Source organism: Nilaparvata lugens, chromosome X (assembly GCF_014356525.2).
Source record: "Nilaparvata lugens isolate BPH chromosome X, ASM1435652v1, whole genome shotgun sequence".
NCBI lineage: Eukaryota > Metazoa > Arthropoda > Insecta > Hemiptera > Delphacidae > Nilaparvata > Nilaparvata lugens.
In genome coordinates, this window is record NC_052518.1 from 82470893 (window position 1) to 82486798 (window position 15906).

The 15906-nt window shown below is 33.3% G+C and overlaps 1 protein-coding gene across 1 annotated transcript in view; it reads left to right on the plus strand.

Annotated features, from left to right (window-relative positions):
• Nucleotides 1-15692, plus strand: part of LOC111064287 — a 63810-nt gene extending 48118 nt beyond the window's left edge. The window contains exons 6-10 of the mRNA XM_039441754.1: nt 2742-2939; nt 3141-3211; nt 7471-7643; nt 9131-9314; nt 11101-15692. Coding sequence (XP_039297688.1) covers nt 2742-2939; nt 3141-3211; nt 7471-7643; nt 9131-9314; nt 11101-11245 — 771 coding nt within the window. The 3' untranslated portion in view covers nt 11246-15692. The remainder of the gene's footprint in view (nt 1-2741; nt 2940-3140; nt 3212-7470; nt 7644-9130; nt 9315-11100) is intronic.
• Nucleotides 15693-15906: the final 214 nt, after the last annotated feature.

Genomic DNA, 15906 nt, shown 5'->3' on the forward strand with positions numbered 1-15906 from the left:
AATCAGTGATAGGACAGATTTTACAGCGGGGGCGTTTGCAAGGTAGGGTACCAGGTGGAGTTGGGATTTCATCAGAGGTGAGTGATTTGTTTTTACTGAGAATTTACAATTGCTACAATTGACTCTCCGTGCGTACTCTGTGGTCACACGACCGTTGGATTTCAAACTGCAGTCTGCTCGGTTGAGGAAGGGAACTCAGTTCCCGAAAATTTCCCCCATTTCTAATGTAAGTTTTTAAGTGTTTTCAATCTATTTATGTCTTATGTCTCCTGTTTTAATTCACACACACACACACACACACACACACACACACACACACACACACACACACACACACACATATATATATATATATATATATATATATATATATATATATATATATATATATATATATATATATATATATTCATGTCATAATAAAACTTAGACACTCATTGCTCAAGGACTTTGCACTTCAGTATTCAGTACTTAACTAGATAATTACATACGTACTAAAGTACTTGTTCCAGTAGTACTAAATCCAGAGGTATCACTGGGTTTACTTTGAACTTAGATGCTCTCACCAAGTAGAAAAGTCTATTTTCAATTTTTCAAATCGATAGAAAGTTTCAAAATACAAATTGTAAACTGCTCACTTGGAACAGGTAGCATTTGTTCTCTTACAACCATTGACAAAAGATAGCATCTTATCATGTTATCTATCATACAACTCTCATGTGAAGTGGTCTAGTAGGATGAGGGAACGCGACTAGGTGCCACCCCGACTACTTGACACACCGACTACTTGACACCCCGACTACTTGACTCACCGACTACTTGACACACCGACTACTTGACACACCGACTACTTGACACAACGACTACTTGACACACCGACTACTTGACACACCGACTACTTGACACACCGACCACTTGACACACCGACTACTTGACACCCCGACTACTTGACACCCCGACTACTTGACACCCCGACTACTTGACACACCGACTACTTGACACCCCAACTACTTGACACACCGACTACTTGACACACCGACTACTTGACACACCGACTACTTGACACACCGACTACTTGACACACCAACCACTTGACACCCCGACTACTTGACACACCGACTACTTGACTCACCGACTACTTGACACACCGACTACTTGTCCCCTTCTAAAACCGGTTTTTAGGGTACAAGTAGACGTGAGCCATCCCCGTCTAGTTGTATCCTTTCTGAGGAGGTGATTCATAAAATTTGTTTGAACAGTGTCTGTGAGTGTAGAAGACACAGACACAACTTGAAGATTCTCATTGACCTTCTTATGGTCTGATTGTGATCTGAGCGCAAGTGTGTATAAATAATTATTTATCCTCATATTAATTACCAGACTTCATGTAATACCTCAGTTGATAACCAGACTGATAGTTTCATCTGCCATATCATTGATGAATGAAAATTTGACTGTCCTAGCATTAGGCTCAATTTACTCGTAAACGGTGCGTCTGACGGTAAAATATAACTGAACAAAATGTGTTTAGAAATGTGTTCTACATCTGGTTCAGTCATCGAAAGGGCTTATTATTCATTTTTTCTGTTTTCAACCAACTCGAAAAAATTTGTCCTAAAAATAGCAAAGACGGCGAATACCGTATCTCCCGAACCGTGCGTTCGACGGCAAAATGTTACTGAACCAAAAGTGCTTAGAATTCAATTCTACATCATAACCAGTAATAAAAATTGCTTGATCTCTCCTCCCTACGCCGCGGGGGTGTAAGTCGTGGCAACTGGTGCTCTGTAGGTGACAAGTAGTCGGGGTGACAACTTGAAGCCAGCGTGCAAGGTGTCATGTAGACGTGAGCCATCCCCGTCTACTTGTCTCCTTTCTAAGGAGGTGTCAACTAGTCGAGGGGACACCCTGACGCGAGGGTGCGAGGTGTCAAGTTGTCGTTTACGGTCATGACTAGTTGGCACCTTTGGTCCAGTAGGTGTCAAGTAGTCGGGGGGACAACTTGACGGCAATGGCATATTTTTACGAGGGTACAAGTAGCCAAAATGACCAGGTGTCAAGTAGTCGGGGTGACAACTAGACGGCTACCCGTAGGATGGTGCTACACTATTTTTTGTTATTTTCCCAATGTTTAAGTATGGAAAAATAGAGCCTATACTTGTTTCCTCCTTTGTATAATGATTGTTATTCAGTCACTCAATAGTTCACAATTATTATTCTTTTCGTATTTATTATTTGAATAAATATAATAAAATGAAAAATGATGTGATAAATTATCTGAAACCTTCCCCGTTACATACTCTGGTCGTCTCAAAAGTAAGTTACACTATTTTTTATATCCGTGCAGTTGGCAGGGAACGTCTGGAATTCGCAGGGAACTATAGTCTGGGTGTTGTAGTTCAATTCCTTAGAAGCTGCCATGACTTATTTGTCAGCTGCGATCAAACCACTAAGGAGCTACCACTTACTCCTACCGCCGATTGCGACATACGCAGTGTGATACGGTTTTCAACGGCAAACAATAAAAATGCAACTCAAATTTGTCGTGAGTTGTGCAGTGTATACGGTGAAAACGTTATGTCGAGACCAATGGTTTCTCATTGGCGCCAACCCATTTGGACTTCAATCCATTCTTCTTGATTCTTCAAAACTCCTCCATTAAACTCTCTGCAATAATAAACAGTATATATATTATTGATTCTTTTGAAATTCAATGAAAAAATGAATTGTTTGATGCACAGGAGCTGGAACTTTCCACGCCAGTCCTGGAAAAGGACTGTAGTCATTTTTGGGAGTCGTCCGCACATCCGTTATTACCAGTGTCGCAAGTGTGGATTCTTGCCTCAACTTTACCAACTTTGTTCACGAAACCATCACACGAACTCAATCAAACACACTCGGCCAGTCTATTGCAAGCTACCAACCACATTGCAAAGTTTGTGAGTAGAACAGCTTTTACAATATTATTACATTCAGAGATTCTCATCCAATATATGATCGTTTGATTGAAGTTGATATTTTTTTCTACATTTCTTTGCATGAAATTGAATTAGCTGATATTCCTATTGAGTAAATCTATAGTAGAAACTTGAAATTGAAAAATAGATTGACATTTTTCAGTATTTTGTTTATTTTTGCAGCTGGACTTGAACTACCCCAGTCATTGGACTCTGCTATATAATAGCAACCAACACGGACTTGGTCCCAACAGGTGAGTTGTGTCAGCTTTCAGCTTAGCTCTTGAAATGAAAAACTTGAACTATTAGTCTGGAATCTATTGGGAAATTGAAATTGTGTTTTTCTGTTTTCGGAGCACTCCTTGCTTTCTGAAGCAAGCCGTGATGATTGACAGTTTTTGAGGTGAGTGAGTTGTGTGAACTATTCGTTGCTGTGGTAGATGTCTTGAGATCAACAACTAATTATTTGCCATCTTGTTCTGACCAAATCTTGTGCTTAGTGTTGATTTGTTGAACAGTATTATTTCTGTATAATAGTGATAGATGGTTTTGTATGCAGTGTTATTCGTTTTGTAAATACTTTGAAGTTTTGTATTGTACTGTGTTCTATAGATGCAGAAACTTGAAAAATAGTTCTATGGGTATTAAGCAAGTCTAAGTTGATTCATTCGATGAAATAGGAGTGATTTGTGATTGTTTCCAATCACAGCGTAAGCACTTCATACTTTCATTAATGATGATTTATTTAAATTGTACCTAGAACAATATTCTGAAAATATTCCCTACTCCATTTAGTAGTTCAATGAGCTGCTATTTGAGTTACTATGTTTTGAATTCATTTTATGATTTCAATTATCAGTCGTTTATTTCTAATGTCAATCAAAATTCAGGAGGTACTTAGCTTCACTTTTGTGCTTTTTAATAATAATTGTATTTTTTCTCATTTAAATTAGTAAAATGTTGTATAAAAATTTATTAATTCCATTCTCCTTCCATTCATTTATAAGATATCGACCCAAATATCATGCAATAATTCAATATCAATTTAATTCAGTTGATTACATCCTCGAATTAATAAAATAAATTCCATATCAACTGACAATTTGGGTTTCTTAATTTCATGTTTTTTTTGCTGGATGATAACAATATAGTGTGTGTGCATACAGAGAGCGGTCAGGCGTTCCGAGTTGGAGCGGTCTTGAGAGGATATGATCATCTTTATCATTCTAAGACCCCTCTGACTGCTGACCGCTCTCTGGGTGCACACACTAATAAGCTTTGAATTATTGTGCGTATTTAAATTATTGTAATTATTAATTATATGAGTTACTGACATGAAATCATGGTGGGACTCGATTCCACATTTTTTCCAGCATTATCAATTATTAATTTCAGTTTATGAAATATTGATGTCTCGGTATTGGAAAAAAAAAATACAGTCTAGCACTTTTGTTCATACCCTTTCAAATTGTCAGTCATTCAATAAAAATCCAGTATTATAGGAGTGCGCTTCATAATATCCTTTGTTCTACTCACACATCACTGCGTCTAGCACATTTCACATTTTTTTTTGCATTGCATCTTGTTTGTGTAATGGTTTTCTCCGATTATAGAAATTGATTTTTTGCTTGTGTTCCAAAATGATATCGTATTCCGTTCAATTTTGTTTATTTTATTGGCTTTTCTTCTGTCTCTGCGATTTCATTTGTTAGAATTGATGTGTTCCGAATATTAATATTCTATAATCAAGTCTATTCTACTTCTCCGATAAGCATGATTCAGTTCAGGCTCAGTTCAGTTCAGGTTTTGATAAGTTTCTAGAATTGATAATACTTGTAGTTACTCAATTTTATCGATTTAATCTTCATCTTCCCGTATATTTTCAACTATTTTATTATTAAACTTCCGGTAGTCGCGCCCTACTCAATCACACGAGCAGTTGCGTGTTGTATTTTGTACAACATCTAATTTTCCAAGTGTTATGTACTCTGTTTACTGTCAAAACATATTAATTAATTGTATAATTACTTTTTTCATCTTGGATTATTTTACGCCTATGAACATTTGGATGATTACCATTTCATAGCCCAATAAGGTACATCAAGCAAAGCCATCAATTCTGTGTTATTGGTTCGTTTACAGTCCCCGTATACAGTCTTTCCCTATCTTATGCACTGTCGCGACTAAATGGCACCTAAAGACTGAACCATTGCTCGGTTGATACTGCAACTCAGTGGAGTGATGGGGGGAAAGTTTTTGAATGCATAGGTGACTCATTCACTGACACTACCCCATTCAATAGATTTGTGCAGCAAAAAACTAACACTGTTGTACTTTTTACAACAGCGCGACTGCCGGAAGGTTAAACGTCTTCAGGTATAGTCTAATTATTTATAAATTCAATTTATAGTTTATAATTCGATAAACAATAACTAACTGATTACGATAAACAATAGCCTATAACATTTTGTTAATTTATTACATAGTTACCCAAGATTCATTTTAAATCTACAAATAGAGTAGCCAATTTTTTGTAGTAGCTATAAATAATAATTGCGTCATGCTGTTGTGACCTGCTAGTGCGTGAATAATACTACAATCTACAATCAAAATAATTATCCAGTAGAACTTGTGTTTGTTCGTTTTATCAATTTCCATATTTAGAGTGGTAAACTTGTTAATATTAGCTGGCCACTAATAATGTGGAGTGTAGAATGTAATTTAATTTATTGTATCTAGTCATCCAGTAGTGATCGATTTCCGAAGTAAGTCATTACTCCCAGAACATCCAAAATTAAATTGCCTTTTCTTGGTTTTCTAAGTAAATTGATATAGACTTATGTTAATTTAGTCGTAGCCCATGGGTAGGCTAAGTCGTTTCTCCCCCGACTTTTGATTTATACACTATAAATATTCCAAAAAGTAGGTTATGTTCCATACACTTGAATTCAGGTGAAATTTTCAATCCAAATATTTGAAAACATAAAAGTTCTAATTTAGATTGTTTACATACCAAATTGAATAACAAAATAACGCTCACTAATCACTTAGAACTGTAAAATAATGATTAACTTTGAATATTATCATATATACCATCTCATGTCAACAAATCAGAATACTGTGTTTTTTTGATCGAGTCAATTAAAATTTCTAGATTTCTAATTGATTACACAGCTGATCTCCCACACAGGCACACGCATCTTCTGTTGTCGACAGACGACGAAATCATCATCTGTTTTTCCAAGGATGAATTATCCTTTTCATGTTCTTCAGCGAGTTTTCCCAGGGATGAGACCTAGTACAATCGAATTTTGATATCATAAACCTACTATATTCCAAATTTCGTGAAAATCGTTAGAGCCGTTTTCGAGATCCGTTGAACATAAATAACCATACAACCAGATAACCAGTTATAAAAATAGAAAAATATAAACAGATATACAGAAATTGCTCGCTTAATATAATAGGATTACGGTTCTGAGAAAAATGTCGAAGTCTCAGACTCGCTTATGATAACGGATGATTTAAATTTAAAGGACATTAAATTCATGTAGATTACAAAACTTTATTGCTTAGTTGTAAGGTATCATTTTGAAAAAATGTGAGTATTGGTCTAAGAGGCATTGATATGATATGAAATTCTATAATGGTACTGTACCTTTGATTTATCTACAATATACCGGTACATAAACAGTGAAGTTTTAACATATCACCGTTTATTTTGGGTTACCTCAAGGTAGTATGCCACCAACAATCCAGCAAGATTCCCGTTATAAAGTCAATGAAAATGAGAGGAAGGCATTGTGCCAGTTTTACTTTTCCACTGCCTCCTATAGTACTCAAGTGATTCAAGTTATCTCAGTAAATTTGATCAGATAGTAATGGTTGATTCTTGTTAATAATGATCAATTTTATTTTAAATATATCTTCCATGATCCAATTATAAATTTCCGTAATTGATATGAAATATTTTGGTAGTTCATCATATTTCTACATAGTCTACAAACAATTTGGCAATTGGGTGGAGTTGGAAATGTGATTAAACGGGATTAAAACGGTAGGGGTCATGAAATGTGTGCCAGCCAGCCATGCCAGCCAGCTAGATTGCGTCATCGCCACCAACCGAGGTTTTCAACACCTATTGGCAATTCAAGAAACTTATTTGCTAAAAACAGATGATTGGATATAAAATGACGTCAGCTACACCGGAAATTTAGCACAAACATGCGCGTGACACCTACCGTCTTCTTCTATATACCGTGGATAGAGCTATCTGCTTTGTCTGATGACAGACAAGCAAACAAACCAATGTTGATCAGATGTTTACTTTATAATTTTAATGTCACTTTAGACTAAAATTGCCATTATCTACTTATTATTAAAAAAAAGTGATTTTATAAGCTCACTAACTTCAACAATACCGCAAAATTGTTCAGCCCTTACATCGAATTATCTGTAAGTTTTGTAATCTCGAGATTCTCTGTAGTATGTGTAATGATTTACGTTTGTTAAGGTTTCTGCACCATGTGATGAACTACAAAGGACCCACGTTGACTTTCCTTCGTGCCGAACAAGACCTGGAATTCTGCATAGGCTCCACACATGAGTGGCACGAGACACAGTATTATTGGGGTGGAGAGGAGTGTACCATCATCCAGATTCTTCCCAATTACCATGTGCTTGAACGTGAGTAGAATAAACACTAATCAAATTATCCTATCATTTAACATGTTTGTTTCAAAAACTGCAAAAAACTTGAGAAAATGAATTGCTAAGCGCAAATGGAATTTGAGGTAGAGAGCTGAATAGTTTTAATATAGGCCTACTACTCATAACCTTTCACAAATTATTATGATTTGATACTGATTGAATTGAGCCGAATAAAAGTGAAAATTGCACAATAAAAATGAAACAATTCAGCATTTAATTCTAATGCTTAAGTAATAAAAGTATCCTAACAGATATAACAGTATGTTATTATGAGAATGTACACATCAGCACATAAGATAAAACTTGGATTGCTGGAGTGAGTCAAACCGTAACTATAAAAAATATTATAAGAAGAAATAGGGCCTACGAATAATATCAAAAGAGTAAAAACTGGAGACAACATTTTTGTGAGCGGATGATGGGTAGTGTTGAAAGGATAATAAAGATTGTAATAAAGTGAATTTTACCGCTTTGTTTAAAAACAAGTGATTATTTACTTTTGTAGACTCATTGCTCAACATGTGCTAAAAATACCGTTAAAAAGTGCCACCTACATTTTGACTCAACTGTATTTATAATTTTCACACAATATTTTTTAATAAATAGAAATTGCACATAGGAATGTTAATCTTAGTTTTGGCTATCATTGGTTTTGCAAAAATCTTCCATAATAATTATTGAAATATAATGATTGAAGTTCATCTATGTTTGATACAATTTTTTTTACATACTTTTTAACGGTATACAATACAACATAGCATCAATATTGCGCATACATTACAAAGTAAAGATAAAATAAAAAATAAAATGATACTAATGACATTTTTGTAAACAAATAAATACGAATATCAAACTTCTATCAATTGTAAGGCAATACTAAATAATTCAGCATTGCATTTTAGCCTTGACCATTTTATAGAACAATGTTTTTGTGAACTTGTTTGTAAACAAACAAACCAAAATGTAGAAGATTTAAAAACCTAAAGTGGCAGTCTCACGCTTATCTCCTTCCATTTATGATATTTTCTCATTTATCGTTTTTCCAAATACATATTTCAACGTACCTACTCATATTATCTAAGCTTCGCTCGCTCAACTGTTTTCCTTACAAACAGAGAAATGAAGCACAGAGTGCTTCATTGAATCAAATAGCATACTTCCCAGAGTCTAACCACGTTCCGTGTGTCCAATCCTAAGCCTAACCTCAACCCAACTCTTACTAATCGACCAACTCATTTTTGGTTGTTATTTATTGAAGTTTTTCCGTTTATCTGATTGATAATTTGTCACCTTGTGAGACCGGACTCCCAATATTATTCCCGGTATTAGCTGAATTTTCAATAACAATATCACACATATTGTTACTATTCAATATTACAGGAGAAACTAAAGTAATAATCTTCTTTAAATACTGTTGAATTCTAATAAGTTTTAGTTTTTTTTCTTTATTTGTGCTGCTGCAGGTGGAGCAAAGTCAATGTACCTCAACTTTACCATCCGTGGTTATCCCCATGGGATCAAAGCTGGAAAAGATCCGAGAGCTCCAATACTTAGTATTGATGAATCTTTCGTCCTTATTCACTTCTGCAAAGTTCCTTACAAGCTGCTAAGTATCGAAGTTTGGGGCTGCGGCACTCCCAAAGAAAGGTAAATAACACTATATTTTCATGAAGGAAAGCTGTTTCCTTATCAAATCAACAAAAATCACTACTGTCCCTGCTCATTATATATTTTATTTGGCTATCTTATTGGTTACAAATCGACTCCAATATCTACAGTATTACAAGAGGTCCAAAAGTAATCTAATAACAGAGGTCCAATAGCAATCTAACCTTATTGAACTACAAATCAAGCTCTTAGCATATTATGGTTCGAAAAGTCCACAAATCACTGACAACCCAGCTGAATGAAGCGCTATCAGCTAGTATATTGAGATCAATGCTTCAAAACTGGTCGATGCTTCAAGACTGGTCAAAACTGAAATACCAAGTTCAATTATGAATTTACGTCATTGTGGCAAAAAAATGTTTTTTGTCATACTTACTCAATTGCAGCTGTTTTCCATGCATTGAATCAAGCCGGTGAACAGCTGTTTGCAGAACAAGAAAACATATGGTTTTCATTACAGCATACTATACTGTAAAGAGATCATATGTTCTCTTTACAGTCGAGTATGTTAGAACTCTACTGAGTCCTAATAACTTCTGAGTAAAAAATATATTAACTCAAATATTAAAAAATTCATTTAAGTAGTTTCAAGTTATAAGAACTCATCTGATATCTTATAATTTAGGCCTTTATTATTTTATTTGAGCTCGAAGGGTCTGTCTGTTATGAAGTAGGCGCTACGGGTTAGGTCATGTTTATAGAATGCAGTAGCTCGAGCAGCAGCAGGTAATGGTTTCTGTTTCTCAGCAATATTATTCTTTCTCAGATAAGTATGACAAAAAATATTGTACATAACTTGTACGGTAACGTATTTACCGCATTCGTATGATAATTCTGCCCTCAACTACGTTCGGGCAGAAACAATCATACTTATGCGGTAAATTATCGTTACCGGACTTGTTAAGTAAATTACTATTACAACTATGTAAAAAGATATTTGAAAGTTAATATTCATGACAGAAAAAATAGTTTTAAAAAGATCTATAAAACGTTTTAATGTAACTTTGATTGTATTTCAATGCAATTATTAGATATGAATGAAATATTGGGAGTAGTAGGATATTGCTCTGAATGAACGTCTTTTAATTGATTGTTTTACAAATGAGAATTATTTTATGTTCAAGTGTTTTAACTCAAGTTTCTAATGTTTAAATTGTTATGCCTACTGTGAATACTAAGTGTTGAATAGCCTATGACTTGAATAAAATTATTGTTTTGCGGATGATGCCCACAAAAGCTTCTGGATTGTGCGTGGGTGATAGATTAGATGATCATAAATCATGATTATCTAAGCTAATGATAATGAACTTGATGTATCCATGCCTACGGGCGAGATTCAAACTCAAGGCCAGTGCTGAAGGGTGTAACGCCTTATGCTGGATTCCCACATATCAGTATCCAGCCAGTGACCGGTGACCGGTACAGTTGAAATATAATTCCCATGAGTTGCAATGAGACCATTCCCGCTCAGTCCGGCCGACCGAGTATCAATAATCCCATTAGAACTCCTGGGAAGAATATATTCACTGAACCGGACTCGAACTCAGCAATCCAGCTTAACTGTTTGGCCAACCGGGTCGGCATTGAATTGAAAGTCCATAGAGCTGTACTCAATCTATTTGTATTTTACAAATTTACACTTTCTTCAGAAATGTTGTGGAACTTCTCCATGGTGAAGTAATCACTTCATTATTTTTGTAATCACTTTTTCACCTCATTATTTGTATTGTTAACAATTTGTAACGATGAAGTTTTTGTTTTGTAGGGAAGTTCAGCTGGACATCCGTAAATGGCAGGTGAAAGAAGCAGAGAAACAACGAGTTGTGAAGGTGAAGTCATGTGACTGGGGCAACCACCCTGACAGATACCTCCTCGAACTTGCGCGAACTCCGTCTTCAAACTTCGGTTAACAAGCAGCTAGTTCAATTCCCCTTTTCCTCACAAACACCTGCCTCATTTTTGACTAGTTAGCTAGTTTTATTTCAGAAAAGTAACCTCCAAATATAACTCACATTACCACTACGATAAGTTGAAACCCTTCCAATTATTATTTTTCTCTACTGTAGTACTTAACAAAAATGTTTCTAGTTCTTCCGGAATATTCTCTCTCCTCAAACAGTATATAGAATGACTTTGGATGGAATGAATTTTGCATCTGTTGACGTGACAAAGTTTGGACAATAATGTCCTCTCTAGCACTAAAGCACTTGAGCCAATTTTATTACAAATACCGAAGTTTAAGCCAATTATTCTGGGTGCTGTAAGAAGTACTGGTTTTTAAATGAATGCAGTATTAAAAGGACTTGGACAGCTGAGCAGACATTATGTGGCTGACACTGTCACCAACAATGGTCTGTTTCACTTCACTTCACGTTCACTTCAGTAGTTGACTAGAATTTTCATTTTCTTGAGAAGTGAAAAAATACAAATACGGTACTTTTTATTTGCTTCTAATTTGCTTCTTTTGAGCGAATTTTCTATCTACTGAAAAGAGCAACTAACTACTGTTATTTATACTCATATAACTTTGTAACAAACTAATTTCGTACACAGAAAATAAAGTGTTGAATAATTATTGTTCTCTTCTAGGAATTAATTGAATAAGCATTTTTAAATTCCATGTCATGAAATGAGACAAATGAACGTTTGTTGATACATGAGTTGCAATGCCTAAAACTAATGAAGCTAAGCTGAACCAGTGAGGAAGGAAAATTGCCAAATGTGACTCCTTTGTCTATTTACTTTACCCATCTTTGAGCCTCATGCTGTTGAAAGGGTGTCTGCAAAATTTGTTACTCATTTCCCCTAGGGATGAACAACATTGAATTATTTTGGTGCTAAAAATATGAATTGAGGGATCAATATTAATGGATTAAATTAAATCATTTCAAAGTGTATATTTGTTTCAAAAATAATTTAACAAGTTCTGATCGGAGCAGATGTGCAGACATTCTAGACTGCAAAACTAGATTTTTATCATGTCTGAGATAGTGATTTATAATAATATTTAAATGTTCATGATGAACCAAAATTCGAATCTAATCTGTGTTCAAAAATAATGAATAAAATTGCGTTTCTTATTCTAATTTCTACACCAAACCACGCTCTACTGGTAGAATTATTAGGCAGTTGAATTGTTTTTAGTTCTTATTGGTGATGTTATCATCCAATTATCTATCCAAGTTTCGAAGGGGAGAGAATTTCTATGGAAGGTAGATCCATTACGGTTTTTTGCCATCTTTAAAGTACATTATTAATATACGATTAGTTAGTTTACGGCCAATTTTCAAACGAATGGCTATCACAGCTTGTTAAATACATGCAACTTATTGGAGACTGGGTAGGCTTCCCTCATACGCAATAAATTATATAAATAAAATTACAATAATAATATGTTCCTACTAGCAGAAAATAATTTACAAGAATTTTAAAAGAATATGTAACCTGGCTGCTGGCTCTCAGCTTTAGTGCTGACTTTCCTTTTCAATATTTGATGCATTTAATAAATTTGTGTATTAACAGAAACATACAACGTATTGCAATTGAGTTGAAGTACGTTTATATTTATATGTACCTACTACAAATTCAAATGCAAATTTTTATGAATTCTTTATTTCATAATACAGTTACACTAAAATCTCTGTATGAATGAAATACTTTTCACACTTTTGTAAAAGTAGGTACTTGTTTGTTTGTTTAGTGTATTTTGGCACTACCCGCGAACACGAAATTTTTGTTCCATTTTTTTCATATTTTCTATATTGTCATAAAAGGCATTAATAATTTATTTTCCAAAGTTGTGATCTCCATGTTCTTTCTAAGATTGTATTATAAAATTATGTGATGATAGATTAAATTAGTAACTTGTACCTTTGAAAATATTAGGTTCTCTTGAAAAAGTACTTATTTAAAAATTTAAATCGGCATTATTTCTAAGATAGTAATAACTTGATAAAATGCAAAGTTTCTGTAAAGATTCAACTCAACTTACTTAGTGTAAGGTAATAGTTAACATAGTGTAAAGTAGACTTGAAAATATGGTGCCATTAAATAACAGAGTATTACAAGAATAATTTATTGTATTACTTGTAATGTGGAATGTTAGCTGTTTCAAAATAGTTTGAAAATAATGTTCTGGAATTGTTACTCTTGGATATGTCGTTTTCAAGATGTTTAACATTAATCAAAAATAATTTCTGATCATTTTATTTTACACGATTCACCTTTATTTGTCTGGATCACTAGGTCACAATGCTTAACAGCAAAAATAATTAAGTAATAATTTTCAATATTTATGAAGTATTTTTTCAAATATCTATGAAATCGTCTCTTTGAATTAGCTGATAAAAATGTGTTATCCATTTTTAAAACTGAATTTTTCTTGAGAAATTTCAAATTTTCAGGTTTTAAACATTGTATTTCTATTTTTAGTCATTTTGACAAAATTTTTAACTATCAAGTTGTGTTTTCAAAGTAACAACTACATTTTTCAACTACGGCATTTTCTAAATTTTACAAAAAATTAAGTGTACCGTACTTCGGAGTATTGACGTTTTGTTGTCGCTTTCAAATATTTGTCCCGCTTCATTGATAAAGTTTGCAATGAACGCATCCATCGAAATATATCTCATCTACTTTAGTATCAGCTTTGATAAGAAAATTTCATCATTATTATTATCATCATCATCATCATGTTCTTATTTGAAATTTAAAAATGAATTTAAATTTTCACCTATGCCCACCTTGTAATAGCTTTCAAAATGTGGTTCAACTTCCCTATTGATGCCTGAAAAATTTACTCTTTAAAGTATTAATTTATGTAAACATCACAAATGCCGCTATTGTTTAAACAGAAATCAGTTAATGTACTTTATTATTATTGTACTTACCAAGTCTTAGAATTATTAGCTTCACTGAAAAATGCTAATTTTTTAGTTTGATGTCCATGAATTTTTCGGTAGCAAACTGTATTTTTCTATGATATTTCTCAATGTAAGTTTGTCTGAACTACTTGATATTGTAATTAGAACCAATATTTAAATGTTATTGCTGAAAACTGAGTACACAACTAAGTTTAACCTTATAATAAATCTACTTATTAGTAAATGAAGATAGATAATAGAACGTCCTTTTTTGAGGTGATGATATTTGAAGGATTGCATTTCTACAAACAATCCACGATGATAAAATAAAATGTTGGAGTATAATGATATTAAAGTATTTTAGAATTAGTTTGAATTTGAAAGTGATGAATCCAAGAGCTCAGAATCGAATGCCGCTTGTTGCGATGCATTTGATTTTCTCGAGGTATTATAACATTTTCAATTTAATATTTTGTACCTGAGTCTAAGGGTTAAATTCATTCTACTTATATTCCAAGTATTGAAAGCAATAAATAATTAATTAGCTGGTGATCTGTGATTCGAGCTCATATATTGTAATATTGTTTTCCTACCAATAGATTCACATTAGGTGTAAACATTTAATTCACTACTAATTCTGGGAAATATTAGCTATAATAGAGAGATAAATATATAAATGATATGTATCGCAGAGATATTATGTTTTTCAACTGTCTTACATGTAGCGTTCTTCCATCAAGTAGAAAATCAATTATTGATAACAAATCATTATAGCAAAAATAATTGTAGAATCATTCCTCATTGTATTTTTATGTTAATAGAAAATGAGTTTTCATAACACGTTCACACATCACAAAGAAAGTTATGACTCAACGTTTCTTCATGTATCCTACTTTCTTTTTCTATAATAATTGCATATTTTTCTCTAACATATATCAACTTGTTGAACGAATTTTTATGATTTCTTTTCTGGAGTATATTTGATAGCTAAGTTTATGTGAATTTGTGAACATAGAATAACGCCGAATAACATTTGAAAGAGATGATCTAAGTTGGTGATAATTCAGTGGTATGATATTGATGAGAAAATACGATTAATGAAAAAACGTTGGAACATGACTTGAGGTTTCACTGGTTCAGTTATGACTTGTTTTATTCAGTTTATTGCAAACGAATTTGCGTTACATTTGCAATTCCAAGTACGTTGAAAGTTTATAAAATACGATTGAAACTTAGCAAATGTTGTTTAATAATGTTAAGGTCAAAATACTTTGTGATACGTCTTTGAAGGGAATTTCAATTGGTTAGTTTATATGTTGAATGAATTCCGTTGGAGGAATTGTGGAGAATGTTGTTCCATCAGTATTCATTATCTAGATATGACAATAAGAATCCCCTCATCGACCATTGTAAGAAATTAGAGAAGACTTGATTAGAAAAATGTTGAATTCAGAATATGTATTTTATTTAATAAAAATATTAAGTATTTTTAAAATCGAGTTTTTCTTGTCACCAGTATTATTTTTATGAAATTATAGTTGAAAAATATTTTTTATAATACAATAGGGTATTTAATAAGTGGATCTATGCTTGTCGATTTACCACAAAAATGTATCGTTTACTTGAAAATTATAAATATTTTTAAATGACTGAAGTATACAAACAGAACACTACTCTAGAATCATATTGTTTTATTATGCCAATGAATT